The sequence below is a fragment of the Diabrotica undecimpunctata genome, chromosome 7 (assembly GCF_040954645.1).
Source record: "Diabrotica undecimpunctata isolate CICGRU chromosome 7, icDiaUnde3, whole genome shotgun sequence".
NCBI classification, from domain to species: Eukaryota; Metazoa; Arthropoda; class Insecta; order Coleoptera; family Chrysomelidae; genus Diabrotica; species Diabrotica undecimpunctata.
The window spans coordinates 60,074,137-60,095,251 of record NC_092809.1 but is presented as its reverse complement, the minus strand read 5'-3'; the positions used below and the strand labels follow the sequence as shown (position 1 = coordinate 60,095,251).

Here is a 21,115-nt window from a genome sequence, read left to right as displayed (position 1 = left end):
AATTCAGAGAGGGAAAGTAATTTTGATAATAATTAGTGAATAGTCTGAATTACTCTGAATATCAGTAATACTTGATATTGAAGTCTAAGAGGAAAAAAATTTTATTTTGAGAAATGGATAATCTTAATACAATATGCTAGTTTGTAATTCAACGTGAAAGGTATCCAAAAGGTGTTCATAGAAGAATTTTCTCAAAGTAATTCACTACATATTCAAAGTGATAGGTAACATCAGTGAACTAAAGAAATAAATACAAAAAATCTAATGGATTGGGTGTCCCATAACCATTCCCGTTCCCTTTCGAGTCGTCTGGATCTAGCAAGAGCAAGTAAGATTTTAATAAAAAAGTGGGTAATACATATTGTATTTTTTTAATAAATTTTCAGCTCAAGCTACCGAATTTGTTCCAAGAGTTATTAGTTCCAGTACATCTGCTTCACCTAATTTCTTTGGGTAAATAATTTGAAAATTTACTTTTAATAAACACATATTATACTTCGTTTAGAGCATGAAATTGGTTATTTAATACACATGTACTTATTCATTTTGCAGATATTCAAGTTCAAACTCTTCACTTCATTCAATATCAAAGAAATTAGATGATGGCAGTTTATCAACATCCCATATTTCTTCAGAATCTTCTTCGCCCCCCTTAGCAAACTTACCAAACAATTCATCCATTGCAACTAGTTCACCTGTTCAGTCAGAGAAAGTGGGATCTAGTCCAGGACCTTCTTTACCAGCCTACCAAGAAAATGTTGGTGGTACTACCTACTTCTATCAGATACAGACCACACCAGAGAACTGCCAACCAAATGAAACAGCAGGTACACCAAATATTTATGAACTATTTGTTAATTTATTTAATTTTAAGGGCCACCCTTTCATAGAAGTGATTTTACATACACATAATAAAAACTCTCTCACGTCAGAGCTCTCTGAGAGAAAAATCTGACACTTCACAGAGATCTGATACCTATAAGAAAAAATCTGTAATTCATAAACTTTGAAGATTAAAAAAAAAACAGCAGTTTTTGGGTATTAAGGTTTATCGAACAACAAAATTTCAATAAGTATTGAATATTATAGTCAAATTGTCATTTTTAAAATATAGTGGTGTTCAATAGAGAATGTTTTAAATAAAATATTTTGTGTTTATATTAGTATTTTGGATTTAAAACAATTATGAAATGATTAACTTAAATATATGAAATTTCTACTCTGCAAATATACTTCAGGATCTTTTGTAGTATTGCTGTTATATAGTTATGTTCTAGGGGTTATTATTTACTGCTTTCAGTAAGTCATACAAAATATTTGCTAACTAGTATTAGCATTTTTTTAACTTAAGGCTGTTGTAAAATAAGAGCTAGCTGATTCTGTGTTCACGGTTACTCTGAATTCTGTTACTTTGGAAAACAAGAAATTCTAGGTTATTATATTATCTCTTATGAAGTAACTGTTTTAGCAATTTTAGGGGAAAACATATGTTATGAATATTTTTAAATAAATTTGTTGTGAAAAAGTTTGCATCAGGAAGGGCATCCAGCAGTAAAAACCTTGCTAAAACCATGGAAGGAAGGAATGTTGTGAAAAATATGAAGTATATAATTTTATAGTTAATATATATTGCAGTAATATTAGATTGCCATAATTTTATTTCTTATCTGCCATCATATTTTTTTTTCAATATCGTCGGTATACTGCGAAAACCAGGTAAATAACAAATTTTAAAATGTTGAGTTAAGTATACCAAAATTCTCAGCTTTTTCCGCTCTACATACAGATAAAACCAAATAAATGATACGACTTACCATTCAGCAGATAATTTGTGTAATAAACAAATAAGTTACACCTAATCAACTTTTCGTTTTCAAATAAAACAATATATCGCTACTTACTTCCATAAAATTAAAGTTCTGTTGCATGTAAAACAAAGTAAGCCCACATATATTATTATGCCGGACAACAATATATTTCTACTACTGCAAACCATATTCAGTAAAAAGGTGATAAGTGTCTTTAATACATTTTACGTGTATGATTTATTAAAATTTCTCTTTCATATCGACTAGTAAAAACCTTTAAGTACACTTACTTCATTCTACCTGAAAATGAGTTGAGTTAAAATTTAGAAATGGTTACTAAGCTAAACCCATAAATGATCTTTATAACCCATACACAGATAGAATAACTGAAGACAACAGTTCAATTGTTGATGATTCTGAGAACAATATAGACTCAATGATGGAATCCATTTTTGATATTGACTTTTCAGATGTAGACCCCACATATCAGCCAAGTGAAGAGGGATCACTCTCTCTAGGAAGTCTATATGATTTACACACTTTGATAGCCTAAATAATGAGAAAAAAGATACTGAAATAGGTGCACCCACGAACAATTTAGTGTCAACTGAAATAGCTAGTTGGATATTAAATCTACTTCTTGACAAAGTATGGAAAGACATACGTCCACTAAAACGTTGGAGAAAAGCTAACTCCAAAGATTGGGTAATAAATGTCGCAAAAAGGAGGCGTGCTGAGGGTTTGCCTTATAAGATAAAAAAAAAGACCATAGACCAGCGATGCCAAAACCAGTTAATCGTTCAGAGTGCTTTTACAAATGTGCCAGTTATTTCAGCGAAGATTACAGACAAAGACTATGTCGTGATTATTGAAAGTTAGAATATATAGGCCAGAAACATTTTCTTATTGCACGTATTAAAACGGAGCCACCAAAGAGAGTCGTTGTAGTCCGTTGAAGTTTAAAAAACCACGTGCATTTTCCAAAAAGTGTTACTTTTCTTTGAATGGTCAAGACATACAGGTATGTGAGAAATTTCTTTGTAAGACACTTTGTATATCAGAGTCGTTAATACAAGATGTTATAAGAAAAACTGATATTCTAGGCTGTTATGCAGATACGGATAAAAGAGGCAAGCAGTAAAACCCGAAAAATCGTGAAGTCTTTTCCAACCATGGGCCCACATTATATTCACCAAAGTTCAAAGCATAGATATTTGGACAAAAATTTAAGTATAAGAAAAATGTACCAACTTTTTATAAATGACTATGTGCAGAAGAAACTAGAAGGTGTTAGCGAAATTACATACCGAAGAATATTTTCTAACAACTATAATTTAAGCTTTTTTGTTGCTAAAAAAGATCAATGTTTAGTTTGTAATAAATATGATAGGGCTAATCCAACTGACAAATCGGATTTAGAAGACAGTTACAGAGAACATCAGAAAAGAAAAGAAGTATGTAATCTTAAAAAACAAAATGATAAGAAAAGATCTAATGAACAACGGGATTTTGTTTTTGTTACTTTCGATCTACAGGCCGTACTACAGATTACAAGTGGATTGACTGGAAAACTATATTATTCTCGAAAATTATGTGTCTACAATTTGTGTGTATATGAAGCCGCATTACCAAATGCAGCTTACTGTTTTGACTGGTCAGAAATTAACGGTAGACAAGGAAGTTCTGAAATAGAAAGCATTATACTCCACTACTTATCAAAATGTGTTCCAGAATATGTAAGTGAAATAAGTTTATTTTCTGATGCCTGCAGAGGACAGAATCCGTTTAAATATTATTGAACACAAATTTTTAGATTCTGGACGTTCCTATATGGAAGTTGACTCTATGCAGAGTAGTAACGAAACCGCTAAAAAACACAGATCTATCTATGGGATGCCAGATCACTTGTCTGTTTTTCAAAATGCAAGAGGAAATAGAAATATCAAGGTTGACGATAAAAAAGTATGTATAGAACCATACAAATGTAAAGAATTTAAATACTACGACTTTTATGATTTAAAAAATGTGTCACACACTTTAATTAAAAACCGGACAAAAGACCAAAACGGCGAAAAAATAATGTGGTTGAAGATAAAAAGAATGAGATTCGTGAGAGGAGAGACAAACAGAATCTATTTTAATTATGACATGTCAACAAGCTTCAATTATTTCCTTACTGATACTGCACGGTAGTCAACAAGAAAAAAGCACGCCAAGTTATCAACTAATTCAAGCAATCTTGAAGAACTTAAGCGACTTTATGATGCACATTTGAAAATTAGCATAGCAAAAAAGAGAGATTTGGTACAGCTATAAGCTAGTAAGGGAGTGATACCGGAGGAATATCACGGGTGGTATCGTAATTTGAAAACGGGAAATGATATAACAAACATCTTGCCAGAGCCTGCTTTCAGTGACGAATCGGACGAGGAAGCCTCATAATAATAATATTGTTATTATTATATTCGAAATAAATTTGATTTTTTCTATAAAACTGCCTGTCATTCATATATACAATAACTATATCTACACACAGCTGTTAATAAAATTTTCAGGGAAAACCAGTTAAATGTCATAAATATCGACTAATACCTTAAAACATTGCTATTACCTAGTAAAAGCCTCATATCTCGATCACAAAACTGGACAATATTATACTTGGTTTATTATATTTATGTTAAATATGTTATTTGAAGAGTAATTGATTTATCTAGATTTACAGGTAAAACCAGTTAAGTGATAGCATTTCCAACTTAAATTTAGGATTAGTCAGATAGGTGTCTCAACTTTTTCAAACTAATGATAGAATATCATTTCAGATATATGCATCTTTCACTAGAATACCTAATGTCAAAAACAAGCTGACTGCTTAATTCACAATATAAAACTAAACTTTAAAAACGTTTTTTCTCGATTTCGGTATTCCGACATTTACCTGGTTTTCGCAGTATACCGACGATATATTTCTTATTTGTTCTGATATTTTCTCCCATTTAATTTATATTCCTTATATTCTAACTTACAATGGCCTTTAAAGTTTCACCTATTGTCATTCTGCCTTTTATCCTGCAAAGTTTTGTTTTGTAGATTTGGAAAATACAAATACTTAGTATCTTTGTAACATCAGACGATTTAATAAAATGTAGTACCTTAAAAATGCAGCAAAGATTCATGAATATATATTCACAAAATAAGGTTCCGTGGACCTCATTTTGTTTTTTTGTTTTTTACTTTATTAATGAAGGCGAATCTTCCGAATTTGGTGCTTGTATTACAATTCCTTAGACTTAGTATGTATACTTTTTTTACTTAAATGTATACATCTTTTAGCTGATTATGTATAGTGTGATTGATCTTGTTGCCGAATCTTATATAACTTAGTGTAGAATTCTTCTACTGACTTCAAAAGTCATATTTGATGTGATTTCTGCCTTTCAGTTTCCCAGTTTAGTTATTTTGTATTTTCATTTTCTTCTCAATACCTTCAGACTTGTATTATTGTTGATAGTTTTATATATTTCTTCGGTTTTAAAATTTTTAATGTCTTCTCATAGCTTTTCACACTGTCTTGTTATTTATGCACTTATTTTCCATCTTTATGTGGGCCAATTTTTTTTCACTATCTTTAATAGCTTTTCTTCATTGAGTTAATATATGTTTTTTTTAATATATTCTTATATTTGTACTAATATATTATTGATATTCCTAAATATTACTGGGATTTGCAAAAATTTGTTCATATTCTTTTTTTTTTTGTCAAATGATATATTTGTGACATACATAAATGTTTGGTTTTTTTTATCACTGATTCAATTAGTCAATCTCATTTTTTGTGTTTCCTTCTGGTCTTATCCAAGCTTATAACTAACTGTTCTGCATTCATCTCCATCTATTTCCCCATTACTCTATAGTACCTACACCAGGTACTTAAAACTTACTTTTCACAATCTGTTCACCATTTGAAGGTATGATTTTATTTGTAGTGGAACTCTCATGTTTAAATAAACATGCCAAATTTTCTGTTTTTGTTCCTAAATGATAACAGTGTAAAAATGCATGAACTATGTATTAGAATATATTTTTTATAATGTTCTGAAAGTCTTTTCTTGTGGCATGTTTAAGTAAAATACTATGTTTTTATGGGAATAAGCCAAAATTAGTTGTAATGACAATTACATTTTACCTAAAAAATTTCATGTTTTGTTTTCCACTCTGGAAATCGTTCTCAAAAAAGATTATTGAAAACAATAGTATTTTCTGCCTCTGTCTATAAACTAATAGAAATAAACTGATATAATAGAGTATTAACAGACTGAGCTGTTGGATCAAACCAATGACATTCATTGACCCACAAAGAAGGCCTTACAGGCCTTCCTCTCTGTGGATTCGATGCAGTTCCATGATATCAGGCATGTATTTTTGAAAATTATGTATCTGTTGGTCTCAAATTTGTCATAGCCTACATTTATGTCCTAAAGGAACTATACACCAAATATCAAGACTCTTTCCTCTCTATCGGGAGTTATCTGTAAATTTGGTAACCTTTAATGTATTGACCACACATTCGATAGGGTTTTAGCTAGATATATATATATATATATATATATATATATATATATATATATATATATATATATATATATATATATATATATATATATATATGTTGACCTTTGACTTGTGGAAACATAAAGAAACCATTAGGATTAAAGTCAGGACTGTATGCTGCAATCTGATCAGAAAGATCAATGAGCAGTTCTGTTCCGTCCTAAATTAATACTAATAAAGCTTAATACTATAGTTACATTTAATAATGTTTCTACAGGATATTTTTTACTTACATTAATTAAATCATTTATTTCAGAATCCCGTCAAGAGCAGTTTTTCATATTTTCGGCAAATGGAGAAAAACTGTTTATCTCACAAAACTGAAAATTGGTTCTTTAATTTTTTATGAATAATACCTAATACCTTTGTAAAACAATTTCCAATTAAATAAAAAAAATTAATAATTTTTTTCACTTGACGGGTTTCTGAAATAAAACTGGAAAAAAATATTTTCGAGGAAATTTCTTTTAATTTTAGAAGAGGACGTGCTTTTAAATAAAATAAATAATTTAATGAACTTATTATGATCAAGAAACAATAATATAAATGGAATACATTACATAGTTGAAGTAACATAGTTGAAGAAAAAGAAAGGTTTAATCAACATATTCCCAGTCAACCTTACACTCTGCTTCTGTTGGGGGCCACTATATGATGTTATTATAGAAATTCTCATATCCAAATGTGTATTTTGTTAACTTTTTTATGTCGTTAATTTTTTTAATGTTAATAGGAACTTTTCCAAACGGATGTGCAAATTCTTTAAATTAATCACAACTTTTCCTGGACTAGTGTTTTTATAACAAAATTCCTTATAGGTAGAAACTTTAAACGGTATTATTTGTTCCTTTGAAAAACCCCTCCCACATCTTTCATCAGAGTTCACAGTCTTCTTGGAATATTGGGTCCACCAAGCACTAAAAGAAAATATCATATCACTTTTTACCTTGTGGACAGTAAAGCGACCAGGTTTACTAGCTTTGAGGATCATTTCAGCATACTGATCTGGTGTGTACCTATACTCTATCAGCACGTCGCACAACACGTTTTATATTCCCAAAGTCACGGTCGCATGGTAAATACGAGTCTCCCGTGACCGGAAAATAATGGGTTACAGTCTCAAACAAATTCATAAGAAACCTCACAACACATTGATTTTTATTCTGGCCAGATGGGCCGTCACTAAAGAGTACAAGATGTTTCACTCCATTTGAAAAAACTTCTATTTGTAGATAATGCAAGAGCATAGAACAAACCTTATCAGCAGACTTAGTCGCTTCGCCTTTATGATATATATACATTTTGGCTTTATTTGTCTTCATATCATGAATGCAAAATATTTTATATTTAACCAAATCTGGCGCAGATAAAAAACTTCTTGAACAAGTATATGTGGTAATGGTAAGTTCTGCATATAACCAATACACAGAACTACCGTATCATTGTCCTTATTTTGGGCCATTTCTTTTTGCTTTAAATAAAACGTTTTGGCTCTGCGTTGGTGTACGATTTGTTCAGCGGCTACACTACGCTTTGCATTGTCACATAAATCTGGATCTATAAGATTTGATTTAAAGTTTTCACATTGGCTACATACGTCTACTTGTGGTCGTGCAAAGGATAAGTTAAAATTTTCCTTAAAATATTTGTAAAAAAATACTATACTTCACTTTTTCCCTTAATTCAGGGTATGCAGTTTGAAACATTTCGTACATTTTTGAAATATTTAGTGATGCATCTAAATATTCTTTTTTTCTTTGAACCATAATGAGTTTCTCTGACTTCAAATCGAGAGATGTGTTCATGTGTAGCTAGACAAGTATTACCATCAATCGCATTACCACTAGGCTTTTGCCTCATATCAACGGGTGTTGTGTTTTTGGCTAATAGGTTGGTTAACCTTGCAACACGATCACGAGATGCACCGTGAATTTGTATAAAAACATTTTTGCAAATTGGTGTAATAACACCATTTATTTTTATGTTATATACAAAAGACTTATTTTTTATTCGTGGGGTTGGAGTTTTATCTAGGCCTAAGCAAGGTCTATTCTCTTGATTTGAATTTTTGTTCAATCTACGCTTTATTTCAGTAGCTTCTATTAAGGTCTGTAAATATAAAGCTTGCTCGTTCTTGTTATTAATAGAATAAAAAGCTTTCCAGATCTGATTTTTAATCTCAATATCAATAGATAAATAACATTTCCGTGGACATTTGCATATTAGGTTATCGGGAACAGATTTAGATGGAACAACATAACCTTTATAGTTTGTGTATTCCTCACCTCTTAAGTCCGCTTTACATTTACGAGTACTCGGATCCGAGTTACTCTACTCGGAGTGCAACTCGGAAGTATAAACGTCTACTCGGAGCCTCTTGTCACTCGGATCCTCTTGTCACTCGGATCCGAGCTCGGATTGAAGTTGAACGCAAACCGAGTAGCAGTACGAGTTCCTGTCAGTTCCTGTACGAGTGAGCGTTAAAGTGGTGGAAATTCCAAATTAAAAATGGCGGAACTAAGATTTTCTGCAGATCAAATGGATCAATTTATCGATCTTTACCGTTCTTTGTCTATGGAATGTGAAACTGAAAGAGTATCAGGACATTATCAAAAGAAATAAGGCGTACGAGACTATTGCGGATATCATGACCATTACCACAGACCAAGTCAAGAAAAAGATCAACAACATAAGATCCACGTACTTACAAGAAAAGAAAAAAGTGGTATTTTTACAATATTATGGTATTGTTTAGCCACACAAGTGCCACTGCCAACAAAAAAATATTTACAAAGTGAATAAGGTGCATAATTCAGACGAATTATTATTTATATTTTGAAAACTGATACTTTTTCATGTTAATTTACTATTTTAGTTGGTAATGAGCCACAAAATTGACTTATATTGCACATTATAATAAATAGACAGGTAGACTGCATACTATAGTATCACCAGGAAAGGTATCTTCATTTTTTTTCCCTTTTAAATAATGATATATTTCCAGAATACTGTTAGTGCCTGCCAAGTATTCTGTTAAATGCAGACATTCCATTCCTAACTTCTCGTGTACGTCTTCATAATAGATTTCAGCAACTTCTTTGCAACTGTGTCTCATCTATTCGAAATTTGGAGATTTCAAGCCACAGCGTTGACTAATGTTCCTATATGAACTTAATTGCAATAATCGCTGTTTTAGATTAACACCCAGGATATCACTTATGGTTATGGGATAAAGGTTTTTATATTTCACATATATTTTCTCCGTGCCTATATAACCGATTCGGTTAACATTTAGTAATCAAGTAAAGACTAGGGGACCCCAATCGAGTCTCTGGGTACATGTACAGTGGAAAAGAAATGGTCGATTATATAAAACTTTACATATTTACAAAAAATACTTTACTTTCTCTTTCTTTCAAACTTATAACAAATAAACTTATTGTCGAAGATGACACTCTTGTTAAGTATTCAATGACTTATAGCTATCCCCAGTGGCAAGAAATCTCAAAGATACTGTAAGTTTTAACTCAGAACTTACACTACTTCGTAAGTCAGAATTTTGTTTATCGATGTATGGACGAACCTTAAATTAAAATAATTTTAAACATAAATACCTATTTTAAAGTCCTAAAACTTACCTTCTGTTGTAACATCATAAATACGTCGTATTCCATACGCATAAAAATTTTAAATTCCTTTCCATCTTGCGTTAGCAAAGTTGTGAGCAAACCTTCTTCAATCCCAAATATGTGACGCTCTTGTAAATGTTGTTTCACCCAAATGCTTCTCTTTTTCTTAATTTTTTTGTCTTTATTTTTCTCCTTTAAAATGTTTAATAACACTAATGCAACAGCAGCTCGTTTCTTTCTTGATAGCGCTATTTTTAAATTCTCTTTGAAACTACTCTGATCGCTCGGATTTAATGTAAACGATCGCAGTTCTACTCGTAACTCAAATCCGAGCTACTCGGATCCGAGTACTTGTAAATGTAAAGCGGACTTTACTCTTGATTTTCGTATTACATTACGTTTATATTTCACTTCATTAATAATACCACGTTTTCTTTTTACTTCAGGTTCATCGTCAGAACTTTCACTATGCATTTTTGTTAAGAAACAATTTTTTTATGTAACACAAAATATAAAGTAAGAATGCAAAACACCAACTCTAACCTCAAACTAAAAAACTAAATGTGCTGTAAAACAATTGATTGTTGCTGTCTGTTTAAATAAAAATAAACTCAATCTTGCTAGCTGTGGAAATAGATTTCTACAAATCAGTGCTATCAAAGTAGGAAACTGAAATTTACTGCAGTTAAGTGAGGTCGCTTGACAGGTTTCTGCACTAAACTCAATATTGTTATTGACATATGAACCACTTAGAGTCATACCGTTTGACGGGTTTCTGCAACAAAATATGTATTTATACTTGAAGAATCATAATCTGTATTACACTCATTTTTGATAAAAATGTCAATTGACGAGTTTCTGAAATAAATGATTCAATCATTTACACAAGCACTTGTGTACACTAAGCCGCACTATCCTCTGCTTTTTAACTAATCACTACAATAACTTGAAGGACTTCACCCTCTTCAGTTTTCTTACTAACTCTGTATTTTCAAGGAGTTCGAGGTGCAGAGCCTCGATATTCACATGTTGATGCAATCTTTGCTCACGATTGTTGGCACAATTCCTTATCTCTTCAACAGTCTCCATCTTCAAGTCTCGGTGAATGTAGCTGTTTTTAACATACCAAGATGCATCGACACTGTCCTTTAATATTTTGTTCTACAAGCGTTGTATCTTTAAAATATTATTCTAGTGGCACAACCCCAGAGCTGAGCACCTTATGACCATACTGGTCTGAGTATTTGTTTATAGATAAAAAGTTTATGTAGAGCTTTGAGTTTCTTCCAAGCAACCAGTACAAGATTTTGTATTTCAGTTTAAGTTGCTCTCGTTTTTTTCTTTATATCTACCTTCCAACAAAGTCTCGCATCAAGATGCATACCCAGCTAGGTACTTCGCAGTATCTGCAACAGGGATCTGGGTGTCATTTATTTCAATTGGCACATATTGTTTTTTCTTATTAGTGAAATTCTCATGCACTGATTTGGTTCCATTCAATTTTATCCTCCATTTTTTGGTCCAATAATCGATCTTGTTCACTGAAGATTGTAGATTTGTTGCAGCTTCTTCATGAAGCCATGTTTCCTACTGCCAGAACAGCTTTGTCATTCGCAAATGTTGCAATTGTTCCATGTTCGAGTTCAGGTGTATAGTGTAGTGTAGTGTATAACAAATAGAGAACTGTGCCGAGTACACTTCCCTGCTGCACTATTGCCTTGATTTTCTTTAACTCTGTGTAGGTTTCCTTTCTCCTGCTTTATTCTGAAGTGTCTTTCAGTTAACTACGACTCTAAAAATTGTGAATACTGCCTCTGTAGTGCTCAATTCAATTTATGGATAAGGCCTTCGTGTCATACCTTATCGAAGGCTTGGATCACATCCAGGAAGATAGCTGAGCAGATTTGTTTTCCCTCTAGCGCCTTTTCAATCATGTTAGTGATTCTATAGCCAAACTGATGTGGTGGGATTAATCTCCTTTCTTCGATGATGATCTTTAGTATTTTCATTAGGATCTTTTCATATCATTTTGAAAGTACAGGTAACAATGAAATAGGCCTGTGGGATGAAACCTCATTTGGCGGCTTTCCTGGTTTTTCAATCATTATGACTTCTGCCACTTTCCACATTTTGGGAACATACTTTAGTCTAAATGATGCAATAAATAGGTATGCAAGCTTAGTGATGGTTTTCTTTGGTAATTGTTTTAATATTTCGCCTGTTCGCCTGATCAAACTCTGGAGCTTTCTCTTTTATCTTTCTCAATTTCTTTCGTATTCTCTCTTTCTCTCTGCAATCCTGACCCCCGTAGGGAATGTAGTGGTCATCGTGATGTCGTGTACTGATGTCTTTCGTATTAGTGGGTTTAATTTCCAAGAGATTTGATTCAAAGCTATTCACGTTAACCAAGTCATTTCCTTTGTTTGGTTGAAACGTGTTTTCAGGATGTTGTGCAAAGCGGCTGGCTTTGAGCATTGGGTCGAGCACAGCTTCCATCAGCGTTTCTGATTGGTGGGTTATGTAGTATAGGTCTTTTGAGCCGTTTGGTAGCGTTCCAGAGAGAATATTCACTACTTTTTTTAGCTGTTAACTCGCTAAGATATGTTCCAATCGATTCATTCTTGATGCGTTGTATTTCTGGCTTGAGATGTTGCTACGTATTTTTTAAACTTGCCTTGTGCTTGGGAGATCTGGTTTGTTGCCATTTGCGACGTTATTTTCTTTTTTCAGAAATCAGAGTACTGATTTCTTTCGGATATTTTTTCCTTCTGTCCTAACAGGGATGATTGAAGTTCTGTTCCATGTTGCTTGCGGAACCTGGTAAGCAATTCAACTTCTGCATCTAATTAATTTTTAGTTTTCAAATGGACAGAAAGATTAACTAACTCTTCTAGTTAATTTCTGAAAAGTTCTACCAATCTTTCCTTGCATTTACCAGTCTAGGGGGTCTCTTTCCATATTATTTAATCACTACATGTGAGGAGAATTGGGGAATGTTCCGAATTCATATTTCAGGCCTCTTCAATGCTCAAGAACTTTGTTTTTAATAGTCTAAACAGTGTACTTGTTTGTGTACTAGTGGGAGCTTGCTGGGTTTTTCCGGATAGATAATGATTTGACGATTTTGTTTTATTTTCGCATTTCTACGATATAGTTATACGATCGTTCAATAGTGATCACATTAGTCAAAATCGACATAAAGCAGGTAATTTCTTAGAAAGATAATATTGCATGTCTTTTGCTGGTTTTGCTTCGTCTTTGAACACTTTGCTTTCGTTTTTTTTTGTAATTTTGTTTCCGAGTTGTATCCATAAATAAAACTTTTATCACCACTACAATGCGCTATACTAAATTTGCCGCCGGGTGCCGCTCATTTCTTTCAGTGGTGAGACCATATTTTCTGTCTTTGTTGACTTGCTCTCCTTTCTTGATTTGCACATATTGCGGTTAAAGTGAAATTGGGCCGTCTGTATATCCTTACGACACGAATTTCATGCGACACGACACGAATTTATTTTTGATCGTCAGCTAAATTGAGTGAATTCCAACGCGAAGATAATTTTGTTTGATACCTTACGTTGTCTAAGTAACTTAATTACTTAACTTAAAACTTTGGTAACTTAAGTAAGTGTTCATATCCTACGTAATCATGTTATTTTCTTTTTCATTCCATTTGTTGCATGTTTCCGCTTATATGCACCAATGAATATTGACCAAATTTATTACCGTTGTGTAAACGGTTTTTGGAAGCATGACTTTCTTATCGCAAGCTACGGACGGTGCGGTGGATGGCATTGAGGTATGAAAAAAATAAAACCGACACTAACGACTGTAACGACACATCGCGAGACTACACACTTTGCGCGACCATACACTACATAGAGTAGTAAACTCAGTGCTATGCGTTTTTATTAATAAATCGAATCGAATTTACTCAAATATCGAATCAAATATCGAATCGATTATCGAATCAAATATCGAATCGAATCGAATTAAATCGGTTATCGAATCAAATATTTTATCGAATCGATTATCGAATCTAATTGAATGGATTATCGAATCGAATCAAATATAGAATCAAATATCGACGCGAATCGATTATTAAATCGAATTGAAATCGAATCGTAGTGAATCGATTATTTAATCAAATCGAATCGATTATCGAATTATATTGAATCAAATCGAATTGATTATCGATGGTCGAATTGGAATCGAATTGATTAACGATTATCGAATCGAAATCGAATTGATTATCAGATTGGGAACTCTGATGTAGGAAACACATTTTCTGTTTCAGTTGCTCCTGTATTTTCGATTGTGCTTTCGCCTTATCGCCAAATCCTGAACGAGCAAAGAGTTCTGTAAACATTCTTCATATTATTAAAAATTAAATTACACATGCAGTAAAATATTTTTGAAAAACATTTTTTGCAGGTGCCACAATAGGCGGCGAGGTGCCAAACACTTAAAAATGGAATGTTACTTTGGTGCGAAATTTATATGCGGAATGTTAAATATTCGTAGACCAAAAAAGATGACTTTTTATTAAAATCAGTTAAAAGGAGACTGATTTTAAAATATTTGTAATGTATGTATGATTAAAGAAAACTAAAACAATGCAATAGGAAATAAAACAAAATATATTTAAATATATTATAAAAAATTTTAAATGTTTAAAATGTAATATTTATGCGAAATTCGATGTCCTTCGCCATGTTTAGTTGCATTTGTTCGATATCTTTAGGTGATCGCCCAAATGCTAATCTTTTTGATCCTCTAGTAACTCGCTAACTCCTAACTTTCTTCGGCTGATTGAAATTGATTGCACTCTTATATTGGTCTTGTATCCAAATCGCCTTGCCGAGGAACCTCCTGCCGTTTAAAAAACTTTCCCAAGTCCTTTTTGTATTAATATGGAATAATCTTTTGTGCAATAATTTTAACGTTGATGAATCAGTTCGAAATTTAACATTTTTATCTTGTAGCGTATTAATAAAATCGGCAAAAGAAAATTCTTGTTCAGCTGTTTCCTTTTTGTTTAAAATAATATATTCTCTAACACATTTTAAGGCTTTTCTTTCCGTGTCATCATCTGTAATACATATTATAGGATAACCCATTCCACCGAAGGCATTTGGTATCTACCCTTTGTACAGTTGGTATGTTGCAGCATAACTTTCAATTGTTTGACCTTATGTAATAATAACTGCCAAGGGCACTGCTCCTATTCTACAAGGGGTTAGCATAAACGAGACCGAATGGTTTAATCCATCGCAAAAAGCTGTGGTATTTGTAAAAATAACATATTTTTCAAATGGAAGATTGTGTGCTCGTTGCATAATAGGTGTTACAACAATGACTGCAACCGGGTTTTCATTATTTTTTATCAAAATTTAACTCTTTACCTCCAGAACTCCAGTTCCATCGCGAGGTCCCAAATTTTCAATTCTCCATATATTATTTCAATGCTGCACTGTACGATATTTTGGATTAAATTCTGAATTTTCTATAAGTTTACTGTCAAAGCCAATTTATTAACAATTTGACTCGTAATAACTAAAGACTCTTTAATTCCCATTCCATTATCAAAATAAGAAAAATATTTTTCTTTTGTATCAGCGGATAAACGAAAGTATGAAAGGCTTTCAGTTGATTCCAAGTTATGATTATGTTCTTCTATTAATTATTCGTCTATTTCGTTTTAGGGATATCGCTGTGCATTTGTCTGAGAGAAATAATCTGTACTTATCTGTGTATACTTTTTTAAGGAATATATTATAACCTTTCGAGACTGGCTGAATGACGAAAGTCAATGCCACAAAAAAAAAAAGTTATGATTATGCTCTCCAATTATACTTATAATACCTGGCAAACCGTCCTTAAATAAATTTGTTCTGATTATTTCCCATTATGTATAGAATACAGTATATATCTCTGTAAATAACAACTGTATACAAAAAAAAATTATATAAAAATTATTTAACAGTTGTTTTTATTACAAAAAATAAATGACTAACGAAAAACAATTGAATTTTTTTATAGCAATATGTAACCTTTCATTAGGTACTAAACATGGCGAAACACATTGAATTTCATATAAATATTACATTTTAAACATTTAAAATTTTTTATAATTTAATATATTTTGTTTTATTTCTTATTGCATTGTTTTAGTTTTCTTTAATCATACATTACAAATATTTTAAAATCAGTCTCCTTTTAATTGATTTTAATAAAAAATCTATCTAAACATTCCGCATAAAATATGAATTTCGCACCAAAGTAACATTATATATACGTGTTTGGCACCTCGCCGCCTATTGGTTGAAACAAGGCCGCGTGCCGCAAAGGACCAATAGAAAAATTCCAAGTGCTAAATACATATACGGAATGTTTAGATAGATTTAGCTATTTATATTTTTATGATATGTATGGTGTCTTAAACAAAGAAAAAATGTAATGTGGTCAAAAGCTTTGTTTATATCGAAAAATATGAAAATTACTTAGTGGTATATATCTCTTCTAAAGCCATTTTGGACGGAGGTCAATAGCTGGATGAAGTTAAAAGTTAATTGCTACAGTCAATCATGAATGGCTCTATTTCTTAATTATCGATTAATCTATATTTTTATCCAATTTAAAATTCTATTTCTGAAACGTTAAATAGTTTTTTATTTTTGTATTTATCGTATTATTTCCATATACATGTATTTGTAGCACCCTGTACACCTTTGAATTCAGAAAAACTAGCACACTTAAATATATTTTGATAATAAACGACCAATAATTTAGTTAAACTCTTTATAAGCATAATTATATACTTAGTTAAAAATAAAATACGCAATTACAAATATTTAAATATCTACTTTAAATACAATTTTGCTGGCATATTATTATTAATATTATTAATTTAGATAACAACAAAATGCAATGACCCGTATTAATATATTTGTCACAGTTTATAAACACCTCCAAAAAGTAAATATATATTATTGCAAAACGAAAACATTAATTGCAAAACTTATACTATAACAAGGACACTTGTTCAGTACGCCACGAGGAATTTTAATTGGAAATTAACCGCAATTTTAGTTTAAGATAGTTTATTTTGACTTTGATTTCCATTTGAGAAATCGTTCTCAAAATACCAAAAAAATTGGTGGCCAAAAAAGTTAATTTTTGAATTAAATTAATTTACAAGATGTGTGTAATTTATTTAATACAAAATATATTTTCCTGTTGTCATAAAACAGAAAAAAAAAATGTTTATTTATCAAAAAAATTGCTTTTCGCTTAAATAAAATGTTCAAATTGCCATCCACCTGTCTGCTGGCAGTAACTGAACCGACAACGGTAATCTTCTTGAACATTGTGGATCATTGTTGGAGTGGTATTGCGCATTTCTAATCTAATTCTATTTGTTAAATCTTGTAAATCGATCAGCAATCTACTATCAATCAAAAAAACCAAATTGACCACGTTGCTTAGTTTGGGAGATTCATCGGGTGTGGTTATGAATATATATATATATATATATATATATATATATATATATATATATATATATATATATATATATATGTTCGGATAAATTTCCGTGGTCAGATAAATGAAAATTACTGAGTTCTCGAGAAGAACCGCGTTGAGAATTTAAAGCTCGACTCTTCGGCACCCATTTTGGAGCCATTTTGAAGAAGGATATGGGTCCGTTCGAGTTCGGGGTCTCAATCTGCCTACTCCCCTCACTCGTGACGTACCAGTATCTTGTTCTGTATAAATACAAGAACCGTCAAACGGCACTGAGGTCTCAATCTGCCTACTCCTCAGTGTCGAGTGACAACCGGTCTTAGGTCTCACCCTGTGAGGCTGCTTTTATACCATCCGTATGCGCTACGTGGTCTGACCTGACGTGGCCTGAGCGGTGTGGGTTGGGGTGGGGGGTCGCTTAAGCAACGGTCGCCATGTTGTCGGCAGTCGTTTAGCGTCATCGCGCGTGTTTAAACTATTAGGCCGTTTTTCGATCTCGATGACTTCACGAATGATTCTCGATTTTAAGGAGCGGATGGGAGCGATGGTTTTTGCTTTTTCGAAATCTATTTTGTATCCTGTCTGAATATGGTGTTGGGCTAGGGCTGAAGTGGTATCGGAATGTTGGACTGATAGAGAATGTTCGTAAATACGGTTATGGATTCGTCGGTTTATCTGTCCTGCGTATGTACGTGGGCAACTGAAACAAGGTATCTCGTAGACACCATGGTCTTCATTGGGGATTTGGTCTTTTACGGATCTGACGAGATTGGACAATTTGGAGTGAGTAGTGAAAATGGTTTTGATATTTAGATTGATAAGAGTTCTACTGATCTTGTCAGTGACACCTTTAATGAAAGGTAGAAAGATTTTGGGTTGATCCGGCGGCAAGGTTTCTTTTTTGGATGGAATGGTGTTTAGAAGTTTTTGAATGCTTCTATTGATTTGGGTTTTGTGGTAGCCGTTTTGTAAGAGTGTTTGTCTTATTGAATTGATTTCGGATGACCTGTGATTATTGTCGCTAAGTCTTATGGAACGGGAAATAAGAGTGTTGATGACTGAACTATATACATACATATATATATATATATATATATATATATATATATATATATATATATATATATATATATATATATATTGTGACAATTGGGGTTTATAGAAAATAATTTATAAGTTATATACTACATAATATTAGATATAAAAAAGTATTTGATTATTTTAAGAAGTTATATATTAGAGAATTTAATAAAAATATATTTATGTGAGGACATTTTTAATAAATTAGCATATAATGTTAAAGAAAACCGTTGTAAGAAATTACAACCAATGTTTGAAGGTCCATATACAATTGAAAATCAGAATGGACTAAATAGTTATGTTAATAGATGCAGAGAACAGACTAAGAGGCATATTTCATATCAACGACATTTTTCAATATCATGAAGAGATTGAATAATGATTTCTATACCTTTAACACAAATATAATAACACTAATAACTTACTGATATATCCATTTTATTCAATAGACTTGATTTGTTAAATGGTAGATGGTAGATTTCATTATTTTGAATCAATTTGACATCATACTTGTTGAATTTTGTATATATGGAAATTAATTTGTACCCTAAAAATCATAATTTGGGGTTAGACACAAAATTGATACTATAATTGCTATAAAAATGTCTTTCTAATATAATAAAGTGAAAAACAAAAACTTACCAATTTATATTGATGAAAGTTATTTTGAATGGAAATAATTCCTAGATTTTGTCTATAAACAAACAGAACACCATATCGATTATATTTTTAATTAAGGTTATATTTTATTCTCTGATATCGCATCCATTGCCCCATTTGACATGACAGTTTGACCATAGAATAGAATAGCCGAACTGTGCTCCGTTGTTCTCTGCTTTGATATAGACAGCGAACAGGGATGTATTTAACACATTTTAAATAAAAAAAAAAATTGATTTATTAAATTTAATAAGGTATGAGAAAATTAATATTTAAAAAAATAATAAGTAAATTATTTATTTTAAATATTATTTTGGGGTATTGTGACAATTGGGGTTTATAGAAAATAATTTATATACTTATATACTAATTATATACTAATTTAGTTATATACTACATAATATTAGATATAAAAAAGTATTTGATTATTTTAAGAAGTTATATATTAGAGAATTTAATAAAAATATATTTATGTGAGGGCATTTTTAATAAATTAGCATATAATAAGTGTAAAAAGTTGTATTTTAATGTTGTAAATATAGTTAAGTGAGCCATGTGCCTAGGCAACCAACCATACAGTAAGTAATTGACAGATAGAAATTAAGAATTATAGGGAATATAAAGTGGGGTTATAATAATATATTGTTTGAATTGTGTATTTTATTAAATTAGAGTGTTAGTTACTAATTTGAATGTTTATTCTGATCTGAAAAGCCTAAATGTCAACAAAATTATCAATGGAACATTAACGAATTCTCCAGAGTGCAGAGTGTGACCATTGTTTACGGTCGAACATTCTGGAATAATGATTATGGCGGTGGATCGAACAGATATTTTTTTCGAGAACATCTATATAGAAGTTAATAGAACGAATGGAACATGATCTCTTACCAGATGGTTCTGGAATATCCAAAAGGATATAAATACCCGTGATTTGGATTCAAGATGGCAGTTTTTAGTCAGAAGTCAGGCCAGTTTATTATGAAAGTTAGTAGAAGACAGACACAATTAATTAGTGAAGTCAATTGTTCACAGTTTTAGTAAGTCAGTCAAGCAGTTTAATAAGAAATATGAAAGTTAGTTGGAGATAGTCCAATTGTTTAATATAGTGAGTTAAATGAAGATTAAAAATTATGCATACATTTAATGCACATTTATAATTATACACAAATAATTATTGAAGATTATAAAAGTATATTAGAAGAATATTGGATGGACATTGGAAGGAATTAAAATTATATTATGATTGGAGATTAGTATAAATCAACTTATAATAATTGGATATTGGTATATTGAAAAGAAGAATAAATATAAATGGTGTTTGCTGGTTTGCTTGGTGGTATATAAATGCTGGTGAAGAAAACTATATCTTAAATTGGTAGAAGCTGATAATTGGAAAAAGTAATTTCACAAAAACAAGGATAACCGAAGTACGAAGACATTCAGTGGTGATTAGAATATATATAGTGGAAAACAGTTCATTTAGGCATTCAGTGAAAGAAAGGTACAAAATTTTGTTAATATAATTTAGTTAGTGTCATAACAATTTCAATTTTGAAGATAGTTTGTTTAAATTTTACATTGTCTATAGAATTTAATTAGTTTTATAAGAATATCAATATAAAGATAGTTTATTTTAAATTTACATTGGCTAGGTTAGATATATATGTGTGTTTAATAATAGTTATAATAAAGATAATTTAAAAAAGTACTTACAAACTAATTCTTTGAGAACCGCGATAAAAACCCTATATTATTAAAATACTCATTGCTCATCATTCAAACAAAAAACACATCATAACA

At 31.3% G+C, this 21,115-nt stretch overlaps 1 protein-coding gene across 1 annotated transcript in view; it reads left to right on the top strand.

Moving 5' to 3' along the window:
- The first annotated feature begins 40 nt into the window (after positions 1-40).
- The window catches only part of PAN3 (Poly(A) specific ribonuclease subunit PAN3), a 57,625-nt gene continuing 36,550 nt past the window's right edge, over positions 41-21,115 (top strand). Inside the window, exons 1-3 of the mRNA XM_072537403.1 lie at positions 41-328; positions 387-453; positions 553-827. Coding sequence (XP_072393504.1) covers positions 265-328; positions 387-453; positions 553-827 — 406 coding nt within the window. The 5' untranslated portion in view covers positions 41-264. The remainder of the gene's footprint in view (positions 329-386; positions 454-552; positions 828-21,115) is intronic.